Raw genomic sequence first — 21,121 nt, forward strand, 5'->3', positions numbered from 1 at the left:
GTCGCTGAGGGAGACCCCCAAATACTTTGTCCACTGGCTCCTTACTGGGACTTTGAGCCTGAGCCTCTCTGCTTAGGCTACTCTTAGCAAGTGACAACCTCTCAGAGTTCTGCTCCCTATGTGTAAAGAGTGGTACCATCACTCATTTCCGTGGTTGTGAAAGCACCCAGGGGAGAGGAGGGCATCTTCCCTCCCAAATCGTCTGCTGTTTCATTTAGGTGGAAAAATATGCTTCTGCAAAATTGTCTAAGGCAGTTCTTTCCTATTTGTTTTTCATGATGGTGCAACTGTGATGTCAGCTCTTGTCTCCTAACACAAATAATACATAATTCACAATAATACATAATTCATAATACAAACAGTTGCATACTCAGAAATCAACAATGGACTCCTAATTTCTATTCAAGGATTCAAAATAAAACTGTTCCACATATCTCTCCTGAGCACCTACTATGATATTGTAAATTGTGCTACATACAGAGGATTGAGAAATGAAAACAACCCGAATCCTTTTGTGTGGCTTTCCAGGAGCTGTGGCTTTCTACCAGTATCTTGCTATGGCTTGTCCTCTTCCACCATGGAGAATTGAGAAATTATTCATAAACTGTAGGAAGAGACAACTTTTAGAATTACTTCATTTTAGCATAAAATATTATTGCTTTAAAAGGAAAGTGAAATTTTGCTACAACAGGCTCTGAGAATACATTTTGGAGCTTTTAAGTGCCCTTAGGAGTTGTCTAATGTACAAAAGCCTCTTTTTACAAACTGACACACATTTAATCCACGGTACTAATTTGTAGTAAAGCTACACTTAGGGGTCCTTCTAGCTCAACAACAATAATATGTCACATCAGCTATGTTATCTACTTTTCTAAAATCACTTGAGTCGTAAAGTCACATGGTACTGTTTTGTGGGTAATTTTTCCACCTACTAGTCAACTTAATTATCAATTCACTTTGGAGGAGCACCCAACAGTGTTAAGTTAGAGGACCCTCCACGTGCCCATCTTTTGCGAAGGCATTTGTGTACATTTTTGTACCCTGTTCAACATCTACTGAGCTTGTATAATGTCGGAGATTGCACTTTGTATTAGTGATATAAGAGGGGAACAAGGAAACCAGACAAACTCCAAGTTGTTTCAAATCCCCATCTCCAAGTTACCATGTTATTTTAGCCTTCTGATGCTTGGTTCACAGAGAATCGAGTTTTTCATTGAGTATCGTCTAGAGTTGCTTTGATTATTAGTTTATTTGTGTAAGTGGTCGGTCTCCCATGGTGGGTGGTGCTTATCAGATGATGCACCACCTGATAACAATTTCTGATAAAAATAGGAATTATTATCAAGAGCCTCTCTGACCTGGAGCTCTCAATTTGGTAGCAGATTCCAAGCTTTAAAAAACATTGTTACATATCCTCTGTATATATAATACAGGGTACAGAGACTAGGGAATGACGGGGGTGGGGTTAGACATCGATAAACAAACAATTGAGTACAATTTGCTGCGCAAGGCGGTTGTCAGTGAAGGTAATGACACTCCAGCTTCAGGGGCCCATTGTATGGTCACTTCCAAGGCCCTGGGAGGGGCCCTAGCAATGTCTTCACGGTCTTGTGCTTCTGTAAAATTTGCAAAAGTAAGGTAATGTTCCATTCTTTTTCTTTACAAGGGCCGTCTAAATGGTACAAGTTTCGGGCCTCATAAACCATGCATCCGCCCGTGACGGTCCACTCTGATAAAGGTAGGAGCGGTGTGGGTTGGGAGAAGACAAAAAGAGAAACAAAGTTAAGGAAGCGATTTAAGTGCCGGAACTCACTCCTATATCCTTAACAACCGACAGGGGCACACACCGCTTCTTCGGGAAGACATGCGTCCTACAGGCAGATCCGGCAGGCTCCGAGCTCTCACGCCGGAGGCCTCGGAGGCGGGGCGAGAGGCCTCCCGGTGATCGGAGGGAAGAGAGGCTACCGGACAACCCGCCGCTGGGTATCCGGCCCATCGCGAGCATGCGCGTGCCGGCGGCCCGTTCCCGCGGTATCTTGTCCGTCCGGGCCGCCGTCGCGGGTGGGGAAACTCCTCCGACCGCGGTCTCTGCGCATGCCCGGGAGGGCGGGCCCGCTTCCCACTCCCGGGAGGAAGGCGAGAGCAGGTGATGTGGGAGCCGGCGGGAGTATTTGCCGGCTACACAGAGCGTGGGCCGGAAGTGGAGGAGCCGGGAGCGGCGCCGCGGGAGCTCCGGGCTACACCGTGGCGACGGCGGCGGCCCCTCGGCTGGAGGAGGACGATGAGGAGCGACGGAAGCGGCGCGGGGGGACGCTTCTCCGCGGCGCTGGGTTCCGAGTCCGCGGCCGACTGCGCAGCCTGCGAGCAGGTCTAAGTAAGTGCGGTGCGGGCCGCGGGGCCGCCGTGTCCCGGGGCCGCGGGGGGCGGCCGGCGAGGGCCTCCCGGGAGCGCGGGGCTGCGCGCCCAGGGCCGTGCGGGACCGGACGGAGCCCTCTCCGCAGCCTCGCCGGCCGAGGGGGGAGAAGCCCAAACAGACGCCGCTGTGGGAACCGAGGCGCGCCGATTCCCGACCGCCCTTCGGTGCGGCGCCGGGACGCTGTCCTAGAAGGTGTCTTAGAATTCGCTGTCAGTGGTGTTTCCAGTAACGTGTACAAACCGACGCGTGGACACCATCCATCCCCAGCCCAGCCCTCCCCCGCACACAGGAAAAGTGCAGCGAAAATCCCAGCTGCCAGGTGTGAGACATGGAGTAGTCCTGGCCCACTCAGGTCAAGAACAGGTTTAGACCCTGCGAATTCCATGGCAGGAACTTTGGGGTGTTTATGAAACGGGGCGGGAGCACCCCATAGAATTAAGTCAGTTTTGCTGTAGAGTCTTGTCAACATGTGTTTTCTGCAAAATGCGTTACGAGAGTTATTGCCCAAGGTATCAGAACCCCAAACAAAGTCTTTTATTCGATAGCTCTTTGGTTTAGGTTCACCATGTTACAGTTACTGCATAGAAAGGCACAAGAAGATGTGGGCTTTAAGTTTTGGTGCTTGGCTTTTCATGGATCCTCTCCTGGTATCTTTCAGCACGCGTTAAGAACTTGTGCGCAAGCGTGGGTTAATCTCGTATCTTTTGCTGAGAGATTAAGTTTTATTCCACGAGCTAAGAACTCGTGGTTGACCATCTAGTGGTATGTCATAATTGTCCTGCTTACGTCCTAGACTGCTCAATTCAGTAGTTGTTAATAGAGACTTACTGTGTGCCAGGCATTGCTCTGTCGACTGAAAATACGGATTTGCATAAAATGATGTCACTGTCATCAAGGAACTCACAGTCTCTGTAAAGCAGATGAATTACACTACGGCAGTGAGTGCCACCACATGAATTTGTACAAACTACAGGATGTGAAATGGTTGGCAGTAGGGAGTAGAGGACCAGGGAAGGCTTTCTGAAGGAGCTGCTACCTGAGCTGGGTTTTGACAGGAAAAAATAAGGCAGCGCCCTAATTCCTTCCTGTGTGCACCTACTCAGGTAATCTCCAGTGAGTCCTACCATTATTTCATCCAGGTCTAGCAGACCTTCTAGTTGTACTTACTCTGCTCTAGTAGATAACAAAGTGCTTTACCTTTTGTCTCGTACAAGCAGCTGCATGTATTAACATACTGTGTTACAGTTGATCGCAGCCGTGTTTCAATTACGTGTTTGACCCCCTTTTTACACACCAGGAGACATATATTTAGAAAGCTTAAGTGAGTTGGCAAAAGCCACCCAGCTGTCAACGTACGGAGCCTGAAAACACCCTCGTTCCCACAGCACGACGCTGCTTGCCATTGATAGGTCCTTTGGAATGATGAAAGTGAGCCAGCTTATGAATATGTGTACATATGGACCTTGGCGAGCCTCCTGGCTTCTCAGCCACACCTCAGGCCCGAACGAGAGCATTTACTAACCAAGCTGTCCTGGGTCAACATTGTGACTTTAGAAGTGGGTACAGGAAACAATCCAACCTAACCTTTTTCTGGGATCTCTTCTCTCCGGTCGCTTACCTCAGGAAAATCTACTTCTGTTTCTCTGTTTTTCTTTCATTTAGAACTCGGTTGTTACTCAGAGATTCTAAAATCTTTCTAATTATCGGTTAGTCACCTCAGGAATGTTTGAGGCCCTTATATACTCTTTTGAGAACAGACCTAAAAAAAAAAAAAGGGTTCTAGTTTTTCTATTTAAGATTGTTCCCCCTCAAGTGATAGACTGCATAATAAATTATTACATTTTACGTTGCTGTTTCGTGTAAGTCTCAACTCCTACAGCCGTATATTGTACTGGAATTGCAAAGCTGTAGTATATCCAGGGCGTGAACTGTGTGCATTTATGAGCTAGCCTGAGAATCTTACTTCTTCTGTAACACTGATTTTATAAGCAAATAAATTCCAAGTTTCACCCGTTTAGTTAATAGTATTTAGAAGACTATCCCGTCGTAAATTGGAAAGGTCCTGAATTTCATTATCAGTTTTAATTCTTACATCAGTGTTTGCATTTTTAGCCTTGTGGATCTATTTTTTTAACCCTTTTCTTTCTTTGATATTTATAATCTCAGAATAAATTGTGATTGACTTCCACAGTGACAAGAATCTGTTATCTTTGTTCTCTCAGAGTTGACTAGATTTGCGAAGTCTTCTGTGCTTCAGGCGAAAGGGAAAGCACAAAAATGCTACTAAGTTGCTGCCTGGTATAATGTTCCAGATGTCTGCTCGAGCCAATTGAAATCCCAGTTTAAATCCAGCATCTCCATAGGCAGTTACTGTTGATTTGTCCCATAGGACTATTAATACACACTTTTTCATTATTGATGACACGTGGGTAACCATTAGGGAAATAGATAATTCATCCTGTGGTGTCTCCAGCACACGGATAGTGGCTGTTTGTGTTTTCATTTCAGCTGTGCAGCTGGCATGGTTTCTTAACTTTCCAGTGCTTAGCAGAAAAGGAGATCCATTGATGCAGGAGGGCTGAATCTGCTTTCTCTGTTACTTGAGATGTGATTGGAAGCTGTGAATTCCCCCAGAGGATACCATTCTCCCCCTGTAATGCAGACGTTAGGTGTGACACATGACTTTGCTTTCCACTTTTTAGTCTTCCCTTGAACCTACACATGGTTTTGTCACTTGTCGGTATGTTTCTGTAATGTACGAGCAGTTTTTATTTTTAAATAAGATGTTCCTAAAATTATCAATCGAGATGGATATAAAGGCCTTTAAAATAATAGTACATTTATGACTTCTTAAAATTGTATTTATAATTGGTTACTCTTCAGTCAGATTGTTTTTGGGGGAAGTCATATTTAATTCATGTATAGGTAAAACATCTTTTGTAGTTTTCAAAGACCTTTTACTGTTGGCAGAATCAGTAAATGAATATATACTGTGCAATATGATATAAACTTCTGCATTTAAAAAATAATGAGAATAATTAGCATTTACTTTTTTTTTTTGCGAGACAGTTCCAGCCTTCATTAAAGTATAATTTTATCTGCGATTGAAAGAGTAACATATTTGTTCAGTTTACTCTGCTGGTATTATTGGGGCAGTCATAATTAAATGTATCCATTCCCATAGTTTGAGCTTTAGTTCTTGATATATCTAAGTTGTTAATCTTTATTTATTTTAAATTTTTGGATAAAATATTGCTAAATGAATAAATAAGTGGAATAGACAGCTGTTTGATGGAAAGTAAGAGAAATTCTTAACCCTAGAGTTGTACTTTGTCCTGTTTTTAAAAAATTGGCAAAAATTTCCCCATGGTTTCTTTAAGTATTCAAGCATAATGAAATCCAGAGATTACTAAAATTATGTTGTGACGGACACATAGTTAAGGTTTTCTTTTTCTTTTGCTCTATGTAAGGACAGTGTGATCTTTCTCTAATTTTCCTTGGCCCCTCTATAATTAAATTTATGTTAGACATATACAGTTACATATGCCCATGATCCCTGAGTAGACCGAGGGCTACTGAGTAGATCATGAGCTACTTAGGAATAGGACTGCATATTTATAAGTTTTAAATAGTCTGTAGTGTCTGAGCACTATGATTCAGATAGCAGGTGTCTGCAAGTATTGGTGGCGTTGTCTTTAATCTTGAAATACTATGATAAGATGCAATGGAATCTGATGAGGCTGGGAAACCAACCCTGGGACCATTTTGTGGTCTGGGCTGGGTTTGAGAACTCCCTTGGGGGATGTGTAGTTGTGTTCTGAGGACTCATATGATTGAAGGTGGGCATACGTTTGGTATTGATCTCTCTTTTTTTTTAAGCCTCAGCTTACTGAACAGTTATTTAAATATTTTTCCTTAGAAATGGAACCATTTGCGATCCTCCAAGTACATATATGAGGGAGCACATAAGGTGATTAAAGGAGGTCAGATGCACATGTTCATCACTCACTCAGTTGACTGGTCACTCAGCTCACCCTGTAACCAACATGGTGGTTCTGACAGCTTCACAGCTATAAATTGTTTATATTTTTAGCCTTAAATGGGTTATTGTATACTTATATGGGCTGATATTTAAAGATAGGAAGCATATGGAGCAATAAAGGTGAACAAAACAAGTTAATGACTATAAAATTCTCAAGATGAGCATCATCAGATTTCTACTTTTCATTCATTTGCTCAAAGTACTTATAGAGTATAAAAAGATACTACTAATATTTCAGAACCATTCTTTTAAAAAGAAAACAATCATAATTAGATTTACTTTGTCTATACATTACAATAAAAATTAGTCTTTTTTTTGCGGTACGCGGGCCTCTCACTGCTGTGTCCTCTCCCGTTGCGGAGCACAGGCTCCGGACGCGCAGGCTCAGCGGCCATGGCTCACCGGCCCAGCTGCTCCGCGGCACATGGGATCCTCCTGGACCGGGGCACGAACCCGCGTCCCCTGCATCGGCAGGCGGACTCTCAACCACTGCGCCACCAGGGAAGCCCCTAGTCATGTTTTTAATAGATTATTTCTTGAGAAGTGCTCACTAATATCAGATGGCACCTCTGACCACTTCATCTAAATAAAAAGCACAAAAATTGTTTTTAAGGTTGATATTTTTTCATTCGGATATAAGACCTGTGCATGTTATAATAATGTACCTATTATTGATATTGTAACATAGTTAAATTTACTTTGCATGTTATTTTATATGTAGCCCTAGAATCAATTGTTTTTTAAAAAATATATTTGTTTACACATCATGCTTTTTTGTTCATAATTAACATAAAGCATGTAAAACATCAGATGAGGAGGATTTGTTTAGTTTTGGGTAAGTCTGTGTTGTTAACGAAGCATCAGGTACTCAAGGAACAGATAAATTGAGATATCGATGGAGTAGACATGGAGAATGGGAATAATTCATAAACAAGTATGATGGTTGGAGCCATGAGAAAGAATGAAATCCCTGAGGGAAAGAAAGGTAAATACACAGGGCCTTGGAAAATGCCAACATTTAGGGGTGGGTCAGAGCGAGAAACACAGGGATTTGATTATACTGGAAGCTGAGGAAGATTCCAGGTTTGGTGCTACTTAGGGGTACAGTGTTGCAGTGTGGATTGAGAAAAGTCCATTGGATTTATTAGTAAGTGAGGTTTGCTTTTTATGAGAGATCATCACAAGAGCTCATGCATCAGATCCTCTACTAGCGAGTAGTTAGCAGTTACTGGGGTGGTCGAAGCCATAGATAGATGGGCTTTAGAGACATTTGATATGTGAGAGCTGGTGTGATAACTTGGCAAAGGTAGAATTGAGAAATGAGAATAAGTGAGGTACTTATTTAAGACGTAGGCATAAGATTAGAAACAGTAATAATGTAGAAGAAGAATGGCAGATGAAGGATATTGGTTGACCGAGCTTCTATGCTCTACAGGTCTAATGTTCTTTCCCTCTAAACAGCCTTTTTAAGTAGTATAAACATTGATTTCACTTGGAGTACATTAAACTCAAATTTCTCTTTATTGTTTATGATGCTAAGATGTTATCAGCAGGTGCATTGCAGCATGCAAAAGAACCTGGCAAATAACCCATCTCTTCTGGCAACACATTTCATAAATTTTCCTCATAGGATGTACTTTTTTTTTTTTTTTTTGCGGTACGCGGGCCTCTCACTGTTGTGGCCTCTCCCGTTGCGGAGCATAGGCTCCGGACACGCAGGCTCAGTGGCCATGGCTCACGGGCCCAGCCGCTCCGCGCCATGTGGGATCTTCCCAGACCAGGGCTCGAACCCGTGTCCCCTGCAGTGGCAGGTGGATTCTTAACCACTGCGCCACCAGGGAAGTCCGAGAAAAGGTTTTGTTAACCCTTTATTCAAACTAATTTTTTGACAAAATAAGTGGAAAACTTACTGTTAGCTCTAGGATCTGTGCAGTGGACTGTACCGGCGGCAATGTTCATTTTTATTGATCATCATAGCATCTGGGTTTATGTGAAGTTGTTTTTACATCTCAGCAGATGGCTCTAGTAATTGTACTTTGTTGATAGTTTCAGCAAATTTATCAAAAAAAATCCTTCCTATATTGTTTGATCCAGTTCCATTAAGAGCATGGAGGTGTGATACAGAAGGAGGAGCAGAAATTATTGGCTAATTGGGTTATAGGAAAAATAAGGCAGTTCGTGCATGGAGGTCTCTTTCTAAACCGCCAGTATGCCGTAATGTATTATAGAGAAGAGACACACACTCTAGAACAGTTTTTATTAACCTGTCCTTAAAATTGACATCCATTTGATATTCCTCAAAATGAACTGATTTTATTGACTTCCACAGTTTAACAATCCATTGCAAGATTACCTTTGTTTATCACAAAGTCATTTAATTAAGGCGGCTTTTCAGGAATGCTTTGTGGAAAACTGCAAGGTTAAATCCCTACTGTTCCTAACCAATAATGGACTCAGATATGCCATTTTTCTGGTGTCCAGTCTTAAATATATATGTCTGACGCTCAGAATGCAGTTGTGTTTTCTTAGAAATCTAATAATTCAGATACATTACTGGATTGTTCATTTAAAAAAAAAATTTTAGTTTTGAATGTATATAAAGTGCTGTACTACCCATAGGGATACAGTAGTGAAAAAGAAAAACACAGTTCCTGGCCTTACACATTTAAATTCAATATTGTATGTTGAAAAGATTCTGAAGACGAAGCAGCTGTTATAGGAAATTACCAGTGATTTAAGAAGCATCCATACCATGAACATAATGAGATTCTAAGAGACTCAGAAATAGTTAGATGCTTTGAAGTCAGAGATTAAGAGCTTTGGGTCAAAAAGGCTTGATTTCTCGTCTTGTCTCTAGCATTAATCAGCCTTGTAAACGTTAGCAAGTTGCTTCACCTCTCTACCTGTTTTTTTTTTTTTTCATCTGTAAAAGGGAAATAACATTACGTGCTTCCTTAAGTTGTGAGGATTAAATGACTTAAATTGGAAAAATGAGTCAGCTGAAAATTAATGAAAATTGCTCAGACACTGTTACGCCCTCAGAGATGCCACCAGAGCATGAGGTATGCTGGGGACTGTGGTTCCTGACAGAGGAGCCCAGGAAGACGGCTGCTGTTATTCACTAACCATGATCACAGGGAGACCACACTTCTGTCCCAGCCTCACTTCACTTCGAAATATGTCATCTCAGCCAGTGAGCAGGTCTCTGGATATTGAGAGCTAGCGCATCAACAATTCCCTATTCCGGGGTTAAAATGCCCTTAAATATTTCTGTAGTTACAATGGGAGAGCTGGTTGGATCAACAGTGAGATGCTTGAGCAGAACTTATTTCAGAAGCTCTCACTGATCATGGATCCTGTCCTGTTCCCATCCTCTGGAAGAAAGAGGAGAAGGAAGAGCCCAGTGCGAGAGACCAAAAGGCTGATCGCTGTACAGAGCTTGTGATTTCTGGGGAAGAGCTCAGAAACTTGTTTTCAGGAAATTTCTCAACAAAAGATTTGACTGTCATGTGATGCTGGCATATCTCATGTTCTCAGGCATTTCTCATTATATGAGGTTAGATTTACTGTGTACATTATAGAAAGACCTTTAAAAAATAGATGTTTTGCCATAATTTCCTATGAATGATTATAAATATATGCAAGCAACTGTGTGTTTAAAAAAGCAAATTTATCTTTAAACATCTAGTTGCAGCTCCCAAGAAGGACAGAATGAAATAAGATGATGTAAAAACAAAGATCATGGTAATGATGACAGTCATGGTAATGACCATAATAGCTGTTTACTGAGCCTTTTCTGTGAGTGAAGTCTTGTTTTGGAGGCAGCAAAAAAAAAAAAAAAAAAGAGGCTACTTTTTTAAAAAAGATATTTTTTCAAAGTTTGAAAATCGAAAACTTTATATAGTTTAATCTATATAGGTGGTTTGAATTTCAAAATATGCCCTGTCCATGTATTATGAGGTTTATGTTTTATTTAGAGTTGTATTAGTTTTTTATACAAACTTCGATGTGAAAACTTGAGTCAATTCGCTCCTGATTATCCAGGTTGTAGGAGTGCTTTGCCATGCCCTTATCAAATTCCTATATATTTTTTTCTTATAGGTGCTTGGTAAGTTCTAATTTTGATGTTAATTCAAGCAGAACATGGTTAAGAATGTAGTAGTACAGCAGAAATACTAGTCACAAAAGCAAATGAAGTTAATATACCTGTAGCATTTGTAAATGCTTTTTTATTAATTTTATTTGATAATGCTGACCAGCTTTATAAATAGGCATTTTTAGAATTCTCATTCTACTGAAAAGGAAATTCAAACTGGAAATAACTGATAAACCCAAGATTATTTAACAAATAAATGGTAGAGCAGACTTTAAGGGTGATGGAATTTTAGTGGTTTTTTCCTACTATATCACCAAATAAGTGATATTTGAGTTACTCATCTCTCTGATACTTCTGCCATAAACGATTGGCTTGACTATGAAGAAAAGTACATTTTTTCCCTAAAGAAATATCTTAAATGGTATCTTATTTTCCAGATGACACAGTGCCTTAGTATATTTGTATGTTATATCCCAAACCTTGTTAATCCTAATCATTATACAAAAATTATTTTATTTTGATGTATAAAGTAAATGCCAGTCTGTTTTCAAATTTTCCTAATATAACTTCCGGGTACAAATGAAAATCATTCTCTTAAAGAAATAAAATTAAGTAAGCATTAGATGAAAAATTTAAGTGCTCAGATGTGTTGTTCAGACTTATCCACTACAGTGAAGGATTATAGAGTAGCCCTGTATAATTTAAGCTGTTGATGAATAGTGGTCAGAGATTGTAAACAGCATTGATTATTGACCTGGAACAGTTATTCAGTATTCAGTGTAATTGGCTTATTTGGCTGCTGTAGTGTAGCCTCTTTCAATCTGGTTCTTATCCAGGTCTGACACCTAAGGCTCAGGTATTGCTTCTCTAGTTGTTAAGCTTGGATTTTTGTTTTACCTCACATACCTGCTTTTCTCTGGCTTAACATAGTGCTTATTGTAATAAAACTTGCTGCAACTGGGTGGCAGTGTTGATTTTAGAGAAACTTCAGAAAAATGCTACACTGTTGGTTTATGTTCAAAGAGAGTTATTTGAACGCAAATTCAGATTCGAAGGTCCATGTTTAGCGGAATAGTAAAATATTTTTGATGAGATTATAATGAAAAATTGAATCTATTAAATTGTCTAACTCATCTTTGTAGCCAGTATAATTTAACTTGGTTTTCAGTGTTTAAATCTAATTTGATGAACTAAAATGCCACATTTATTAGCTTATGACATACAGTAAAATTTTATAAAGATAAGTCATTAACAATTATTTATTAAATTTAAGAATAACTTCTTTATGGTAGTTTTTGTTAGTGAGTAAAAGAGAATGTAATTTTTAAAAATGGTAAATATATAAGTAAATGAGTACTACATAAGCAAAATTGTGACATCTCACCTTTTTTTTAAGACAACACACATAAACTTTTTTAAGACAACACACATAAACTTTATTTGATAACAAAAACAATGACTTCTGAAAGCTTTTCTTTTGTATTTTCTTTACATCAGTTATAGTTTTTAGCAAACTTTAAAAAGATTTTTCTCCAGTAAGTCGTTTTCTTCATTTATCTCTGGTTCTGAAATAGAATTTCTGTGTCTTTGTTTCACACTTATCCCCCAAGTGTTCATGGCCTTATCAGTATACTGTAGCAATCTTTGTTGACCCGCTGGTATGAAATTGCAGTGAGGGCTCTATAAATATTGAGCATATTTCACAGTATTAACTATCTAAAGTTTCTTTTTAATCAGGTATGAAAGACAAATTATTAGACTTTTTCTTAAAAATAATACAATATTAGAAACTAGTGTTCCATTTAAATTATTTTTTAAATTTAGCTGTGAGAACCTCCAAATAGAAGGGAACGTATTTTATATTTTTTATTTTAGTTTAGTTATAATTTTTTTCTATAATGTGAAAAAGAAAATTGACAATAAATTCTATTGGATTGGTCTTGATAGGTTAGAATCTGTTAACTACCTCTTTAATAAAATTTGCCCTCAACCTACCTAGCTCAGTAAAGTTGTTTTGGGTCCATCTCCTAGAGAAATGGAAACAAAAGCAAAAATAGACAAATGGCACTTAATTAAACTTAAAAGCTTTTGCACAACAAAGTAAATCATAAAGAAAACGAAAAGACAGCCTATGGACTGGGAGAAAATATTTGCAAACCATGAGACCAACAAGGCCTTAATTTCCAAAATATACAAACAGTTTATACTGCTCAATATCAAAAAAAAAACCCAAAACCCTCAACCCAATCCAAAAATGGGCAGAAGACCTAAATAGACATTTCTCCAAAGAAGACATACAGGTGGCCAGTGGCACATGAAAAGATGCTCAGCATCACTGATTATTAGAGAAATGCAAATCAAAACTACAATGAGGTACCACCTCACACTGATCAATCAAAATGGCCATCATCAAAAAGTCTACAAATAATAAATACTGAAGAGGTTGTGGAGAAAAGGAAGCTCTCCTAAACTGTTGGTGAGAATGTAAGTTGGTGCAGCCATTATGGAGAACAGGATGGGGGTTCCTTAAAAACTAAATATAGAATTACTCTATGATCGAGCAGTCTCATTCCTGGGCATATATCCAGAAAAGACGAAAACTGTAATTCAAAAAGATGGATGCACCCCAGTGTTCATAGCAGCACTATTTACAATAGCCAAGATGTGGAAGCAGCCTAAATATACATCAACAGATGAATGAATAAAGAAGATGTGGCATACACACACAGAGTGGAATATTACTCAGCCCCAAAAATGAATGACATAATGCCATTTGTAGCAACATGAATGGACCTAGAGATTGTCATGTTAATTGAAGTAAGTCAGACAGAGAAAGACACCGTATGGTGTCACTTATATGTGGAATATAAAAAAATATACAAACGAGTTTATTTACAAAACAGAAATAGACTCACAGATATAGAAGGCAAACTTATGGTTACCAAAGGGGAAAGAGGGGGAGATAAATTGGGAATTTGGGATTAACAAGTATACACTGTTAGATAAACAAGGACCTACTATGTAGCCCAAGATACATTCAATATCTTGTAATAACATTATGGAAAAGAATCTGAAAAAGTTATGTGTGTGTGTGTGTGTGTGTGTGTGTGTGTGTGTGTGTGTGTTATGTATGTATCTATATATAACTGAATCACTTTGCTGTACACCTAAAACATTGTAAGTCAACTATATTTCAATTTAAAAAAAGAATAAAATACCAAGGAATAAATTTAACCAAGGAGGTAAAAGAATTGAACACTGAACACTATAAGACATTAATGAAAGAAATTGAAGGATACACAAGAAAGTGGAAAGGTATTTGGTACTCATGGATTGGAAGAATTAATATTGTTCATACTGCCCAAAGCAGTCTACAGATTCAGTACAATCGCTATCAAAATTCCAGTGGCATTTATCTCAGAAATAAAACAAATAATCCTAAAATTTGTATGGAACTACAAAAGACCCTGAATAGTCAAAGTATTCTTGAGAAAGGAAAACAAAGGTGGAGACATCATGCTTCCTGATTTCAAACTATATTACAAAGCTATAGTAATCAGAACAGTATGGTATTGGCATAAAAACAAACACATAGATCAGTGGAACAGGATAGAGAGCCCAGAAATAAACCCACACATAATATGTCAATTTATGACAAAGAATATACAATGAGGAATGGACAGTTTCTTCAATAAATGATATTGGGTAAACTGGGTAGCCACATGTGGAAGAATGAAACTGGACTACTGTTTTACACCATACAGAAAAATTAACTCGAAATGGATTAAAGTCGTGAAATTTAGCACTAACTCAAAAAGATATATGCACCACCATGTTTATTATAGCATTATTTACTATAGCCAGGATACAGAGACAACCTAGGTGTTCATTGATGGATGAATGAATAAAGAAAATGTGGGATGTGTCTGTGCGTACACACACACAATGGAGTATTATTCATCCATTAAAAAGGAGGACATTTTGCCATATATAACAACATGGATAGATCTTGAGGGCATTATACTAAGTAAAGTAAGTCAGAGAAGGACAAATACTGTATGATCTCACTTATATGTAGATTCTGAAAACAAACAAAACAACCCCATACTCATAGATAGAGAGAACATATTGATTGTTGCCAGAAGCTGGGGGTAGTGAGCAAAATAAAAGAAGTGGGTCAAAAGGTATAAACTTAACAGTTGTAAAATAAGTCATGGGGATGTTATGTACAGCATGGTGACAAGTTAATACTGTATTGCATGTTTGAAAGTTGCTAAGCGTAGATCTTAAAAGTTCTCATCACAAGAAAAAGATTTTGTAACTATGTATAGAGATGGATGTTAACTAGATTTATTGTGATCATTTTGCAGTATATACAGATATTGAATCATTATGTTGTACACCTGAAATTAATATGGTATATGTCAGTTTTACCTCAAATTAAAAAGTTGCCCTCACCTTACCTAGCTGACCAGTGGGTGCACCAGGAGCACTAGAAGCATGCTGCTTGGTCTCCAGGCTCTTCTGTCTGCAAAGCTGGGACACGGCCAATCCACTTATGCTGCAGAGCGTTTGTTCCCTCATATAAAAAATTGGGAACATGGCATCAACTTATTTTTCTGTCAAATCAAGGAGAATACATGAATGAAAGTACCTGCATTTTTTTTTAAGAAAATGAATATAGTTTGATGAATATTTGTGTTTCATATATACAGCAGTGGAGGGAGAAAGGAGACCTTGAGAACTGAAGGGATGAAGAAAATTAGAACAATCGATTTTGTGGATGGATTGATGTAGGTTTCCAAGGATTCACCTAGTACCATGATTTATTACATCATGGATCTAACTTTTAAAATAATAGATGTATGTTGAATTACTGATTCTCCCTATCTCTGTCTCTCTTCAGGACGCTTACGGAGAGCCACAATGGAAAAGTCCTGGATGCTGTGGAACTTTGTTGAAAGATGGCTAATAGCTTTGGCTTCATGGTCTTGGGCTCTCTGCCGTATTTCTCTTTTACCTTTAATAGTGACTTTCCATCTGTATGGAGGCATTATCTTACTTTTGTTAATATTCATATCAATAGCAGGTATTCTCTATAAATTCCAGGATGTATTGCTTTATTTCCCAGAACAGCCATCTTCTTCACGCCTTTATGTTCCCATGCCGACTGGTATTCCACATGAAAACATTTTCATCAGAACCAAAGATGGAGTGCGTCTAAATCTTATTTTGATAAGATACACTGGAGACAATTCGCCCTATTCCCCAACTATAATTTATTTTCATGGGAATGCAGGCAACATAGGTCACAGGTTACCGAATGCATTGCTTATGTTGGTTAACCTCAAAGTTAATCTTTTGCTTGTTGATTATCGAGGATATGGAAAAAGTGAAGGAGAAGCAAGTGAAGAAGGACTCTACCTAGACTCTGAGGCTGTGCTAGACTACGTGATGACCAGACCTGATCTTGACAAAACAAAAATTTTTCTTTTCGGCCGTTCCTTGGGAGGGGCAGTAGCTATTCATTTGGCCTCTGAAAATTCACATAGGATTTCAGCCATTATGGTGGAGAACACATTTTTAAGCATACCGCATATGGCCAGCACTTTATTTTCATTCTTTCCAATGCGTTACCTTCCTTTATGGTGCTACAAAAATAAATTTTTGTCCTACAGAAAAGTCTCTCAGTGCAGAATGCCTTCTCTTTTCATCTCTGGACTCTCTGACCAATTAATCCCACCAGTAATGATGAAGCAACTTTATGAACTTTCCCCATCTCGGACTAAGAGATTAGCCATTTTTCCTGATGGAACTCATAATGATACATGGCAATGCCAGGGTTACTTCACTGCCCTTGAACAGTTCATCAAAGAAGTAATAAAGAGTCATTCTCCTGAAGAAATGGCAAAAACTTCATCTAATGTAACAATTATATAATTTTTTTTTGATTAATGCGCTGTATTTTAATTTGTGCAGAATGATAAAGAATGTTCCTTTCTAGAAGTGTGTTATATCTGTACTTGTCTGAAGAGTGACATTAAACTTTGAAAGGACTTCAGTGCTCCTTTAAAATGATCCAAATAGTTTTTTACATTTGAAGGACTATAATCATTGGGATTTCATACATTTTCATCGAACCTTTCAATATGGTTATGTATCCATATCTTTAGTTTAGTATGCTATCATAATAGCATATTCAGAAGTTTCTTGTTGCTGAAGTTGTGTAATCTACGTGACACTTAGATTAATGACTAAGTGTGGAAGGAGACATGTAAACAAGAAACCTTTGGGTATTATTCCTTTAGTAAATATTGGGACAATCATGGTAAGCAAACTTAGTTCTGTAATTGCATTTTTCACCTTAAAAATGAAATGCATGATGGTATTTTATTCCTTGACTTATGCAATGCAATGTTTTTAATGTAAATACTGGTCATATACCAATGTATATGGTAACCTGGGTTATATCTATTTTTATGTAAACTCTATTTTGTTTTTAGCAAGAAATGAAATTGAGGCCTATGTGCAGGTTGCCATTGAATTTTGCTCTGGTGAATGCTGAGATCCAGCTTTTTCTTACAAATAAATGGGACCCCATTTTCCAATATAAACGTACCGTGTTTTGTTAGGTACAGTCTGGATCATGGCATGTAAAAATAGAAATTGAGAATTTTACTGCAGCTTTGATGTGCATATTTGAACTTTTTAACATTTGTAATTTTGGTGGCAAAGAGAATTTTAGCTTCTGTCGATTTTGTAAGTCTACAGCTGAACCACTAATAGCAGTCATAATGAAGATTAGAATCTGTTTAAGAATTAGCAAGTCTTATCATTACATTATTGTACATACTATTTTACAAGAATTCCCACATTTCATTTTTAAGTCCAAGTATCTAGGTATATCTGTCCCACTAAAGCCAGGATATCATTTATTGGACTTTCTGAAAATAAAAGTTACAAAAACAAAAGTAAATGAAAACTATATTCTTTGGTCTGATGTTTCAGTTATGAAATAGAAGAACTGCATCAAAAGACAGCTTTAGGAAGTCTTATTTATTTTCTACATGTGAGAATGTGCGGATAAAGGAACTCTAGAGCTTTTGATCACAGACCCTGTGACCACATTTAACAATTAAATGGCTGTAAGTGGGAAGTAGTATTTCGACATATAGAAGGTAAGAAAAATCTTATTTAAGAAAAGAGCCCCTTAATCCTTACAGGATTTGCCTTAAGATATATAAGCTAAGTTGTTTCAAGCAGTCCTCAAAAATTAGATGTAATTGAGCTCTGTACATTATGTCAGCTTTAACATATGATATTCTGAGTATTTTAGCTATATTTATTGGCTTTGTGCAAGCAGCTAGGGCAGAGAAATAATGGGTCAGTAATCTTGACCTTAATTGAAACTCTTTCCATAGAGATAGGGCTAGAAATACTTTTGCCAAATAACATTCTTATCATTCACTTTATGTCAGTATTTAGAAAAAAAATAAATTATAGCAAGTATGATTTCTAAAGGATAATGTTTTCTATAAATTGTAAAAACATCATGCGTTTTTAAAAAAAGTTGGAAACGCGTATCATGGAAGGTGTATTTTATATTTATAAATTCACTAAAATTAAAGGCTACTTTTCATCTTGTCAATCATAGCTATATAGAATGACTATCCTAAATAGTAATGTATTAACAAGAACGTTAATACAACAAAATGTAGTGTATTTAGACATGAGTTTACATGGCACACCTTAGACTTGTATCATTCTTTAAAGTTTACAAAGTACCTTATGTTTTCATGTGATGATTTAGTCTAGTACACTATGGAGGAATTTATCAACTTTAGTTATAAATATTATGCTGATGAAGTATAAAAAGCTTTTTCTTCATCAGTGTTTTGTTTTATGCTGCTTTTTTTTTTTTTTTTTTTTTTTTTAGTACTCCAGGTTTATTAACAATCCCCCCCTCTTCTTTTTGACCCAGGACTTCAGAAGTTGTGGATTACATGTATCCCATCCCTACCTTCATTCTCCTCTTTGGGTTGAGGAGCCTTTCTTTCTGCAACAAAAGGAAAAGGTGTCTAGGGTTGTAGCACATCTTTCCTTCCTAGTTTCCTTCTGTATTTGAGACTGGTTCCTTAGATGGGAAGAGAGTAGAAGACAAACTCCTATTATCAGGGGTCCATGAAGCCTGTGGCATCATTTTTTTAAAGCATGTCTAATATTGTGGCCAAAGCAATTGGTCTTAATAAAACATGAATTCTTCATGAGTCATACCTTAATTTTGGACTTATCTCTTAGTGGGAATAGGTGTGTGTCCATCTTGTTTATTAATTTTTGGCTCATTGATGTAAGAGCAGCTGTAGGAGTTTCTGAATGAGTTTTTAAGTTATTAAGCTACTGGAATTTGGAAACCCTAGAGTGATTTTAAATATGGCAAGAAAAAATCCGTTGAGATCAAAATCCATTATTTTAAAAGGGATTATTGGGGGTAAAATGGCAAAAAAGATCCTAAAAAAAGATATTACAAAATACAGGAAAAAATCATTTGTAACAGATAAAAGAATACTAATAGGATAGAAACAACTGGAAAGGGAAATGTGACATCGTTCTTAAATGTAGATCTAGGAAATAATTAGCTGGTGAGGTTGGTGAAAAGGAAGCATAACATGTAAAACAGATCATTTGAACTCAAGGTGTTTCTAACAGAGAAGGCAACTGGAGCACCTGATACTGCATCTACCCAATGTCTTTGCAAACACTTTGACTGTAAAATTGGTGGTTTCGTTAAAATGGTGTTCTGAAATTTGTTGTGGGGCAGCTTAAATTTATCTTTTCATGACTGTAGACAGTTGAGAATAACCCAAATTCTACCTTTGGTAATGCGTCACCAGATTAATGATACCGTAATATTTATTGAGAATCATACCACCTGATGCTTTCATACTCATTTCTTTTGTTTATAAGATTTGGTTTGAGGTGGGTATGGGCTTGTTTGGTGGAATTAAAGAATGAAGGCCATACTCAGTTTTATATAAACTAACATGCAAGCCCAGCCAAAGTGTAGTTTTTGACTGAGTCCTGTCCTTGAGGTTAGGAATAAATAAGGTAAACCTTAAAAGAGGGTGTCGCAGAAGTCACTTTTTAAATTAGACTATGATTGAGGTATACTGAAAACCTCCACTGACCTCTCCCCTCTCTGTTTTTCTTATTATGTTTGACAGCAATTATGGAGAAGGAAATGTGAAAAGAATTAGTCATAATGCTTTTGGATTATCCTTAAATTTATGTATTTTCATATCACTCAGGTAAAGTTGGGAAATGACAGAGCACAGACATATTTTTAAAATCGGAGTAGAAAATAAAAAGCACTTCTGTTGACTTATATTGCCATATGCGCACATCATCTCAGCTAATCAGAAATAGTATATTCATTTGTATGACAAAATAAATGCAGTCATCCTAATAGTAGTCAACACATTTTGCCAGATGGTGCAAATATACCTCCATTTATATTTTGTATCTTAAAAATGTAGTTTAACAATAGGACTGTGTGTAAGAGACACTTTTTTTACGAAAAGTGTCATATATACATATGTAACAGGGATGAGTGTGTGTTGTTTAACATCATTTATAACAGAATTTCTGTCAGTACTCCATATACTGAAAATTCAAGTTGTTTTCAACTTCTTCAAATGCGTTCAGGATAAAATAAGTTAACCCAATTTCATAATGTAAATCATATTTTTGTTATTTGCCATATTTTATTTGAAGCAGTGATAAAATTTTATAACTCAAATCTGAATGTTATAGTACATTATGTGCTAATCATGGCAAAAGCGAACATTTACATTTGTGTTTTTACAATAAATTTCTTTTAAAATACACTTTCTATTTTTCTGTACTGACATATGCAATAAATTGATACATTAAAAGTTTGATTAATGTCTTAAGATAGTTTGTATTCAGTCTTTTCTATTAATCTAGATTATATGGTAGGACATTAAAGCTTCCTTAATGATCAAATAAACTCCTGAATTTGTTCAGAAATTAATTTTTATTGTACTAATGGTGTGAATAAAAAGTAGAAGTTAGATTTATTTTCCCTTTCCTCGTATTTTTCTCTCACATACATTTCATTTAGGCTAATATTAAATATTTTCTATATGTGAACTGCTGGTGAATGAATAGACCCAAAGCATTTGATTAGTTACATTAATCTAGGAATAAATAGATTTTAACTGTTCATGGTCATGTTGTCTTGAGATTTCATAAAGTGCCCTTTTATGAAATTATGCTTTTTTTTCTCTTATTATACTGTGTTAATGATTTGGGATGATTACAGAAATGGCCTAATATTCATTCGACCTTTAGGGGGCTGTAGCTTGCTTTCCTTAACCAGAAATTTGCATGCTTAAATAGTGTCACAACCAGCTGGATGATAGGAAATGTATGACAAACCTTAAAAGGCCCCCCTGTAAGTGCAGATGAAGAATTCACCTAGTGGAGACCATTTTTCCATGGGTAGATCTGGTGGGAAGAAGCATCCCTCATGTACTTCCCTGAGAGA

At 37.4% G+C, this 21,121-nt stretch overlaps 2 protein-coding genes across 5 annotated transcripts in view; both read left to right on the top strand.

Moving 5' to 3' along the window:
- The first annotated feature begins 1,853 nt into the window (after positions 1 to 1,853).
- Positions 1,854 to 20,545, top strand: ABHD13 (abhydrolase domain containing 13). 4 transcript variants are annotated; one of them, XR_013824846.1, is made up of 3 exons: positions 1,854 to 2,374; positions 15,461 to 17,732; positions 18,536 to 20,545. XR_013824846.1 is itself a non-coding variant. In XM_079902925.1 (3 exons), exon 3 carries the CDS (start codon positions 15,481 to 15,483, stop codon positions 16,492 to 16,494), a length of 1,014 nt encoding a protein of 337 aa, XP_079759051.1. In that variant the 5' UTR covers positions 2,316 to 2,374; positions 15,270 to 15,347; positions 15,461 to 15,480; the 3' UTR covers positions 16,495 to 20,545. The 4 variants fall into 4 exon arrangements, 2 of the variants coding, with proteins under 2 accessions (XP_079759050.1, XP_079759051.1); XR_013824847.1 differs by having other exon boundaries at positions 15,461 to 16,882; positions 17,563 to 20,545; XM_079902925.1 differs by adding an exon at positions 15,270 to 15,347 and having other exon boundaries at positions 2,316 to 2,374; positions 15,461 to 20,545.
- Positions 2,250 to 21,121, top strand: part of TNFSF13B (TNF superfamily member 13b) — an 81,686-nt gene continuing 62,814 nt past the window's right edge. The window contains exon 1 of the mRNA XM_079902926.1: positions 2,250 to 2,374. The gene's annotated coding sequence lies outside the window, so the exon portion shown is untranslated. The remainder of the gene's footprint in view (positions 2,375 to 21,121) is intronic.

Source organism: Stenella coeruleoalba (assembly GCF_951394435.1).
Source record: "Stenella coeruleoalba genome assembly, chromosome: 18".
NCBI classification, from domain to species: Eukaryota; Metazoa; Chordata; class Mammalia; order Artiodactyla; family Delphinidae; genus Stenella; species Stenella coeruleoalba.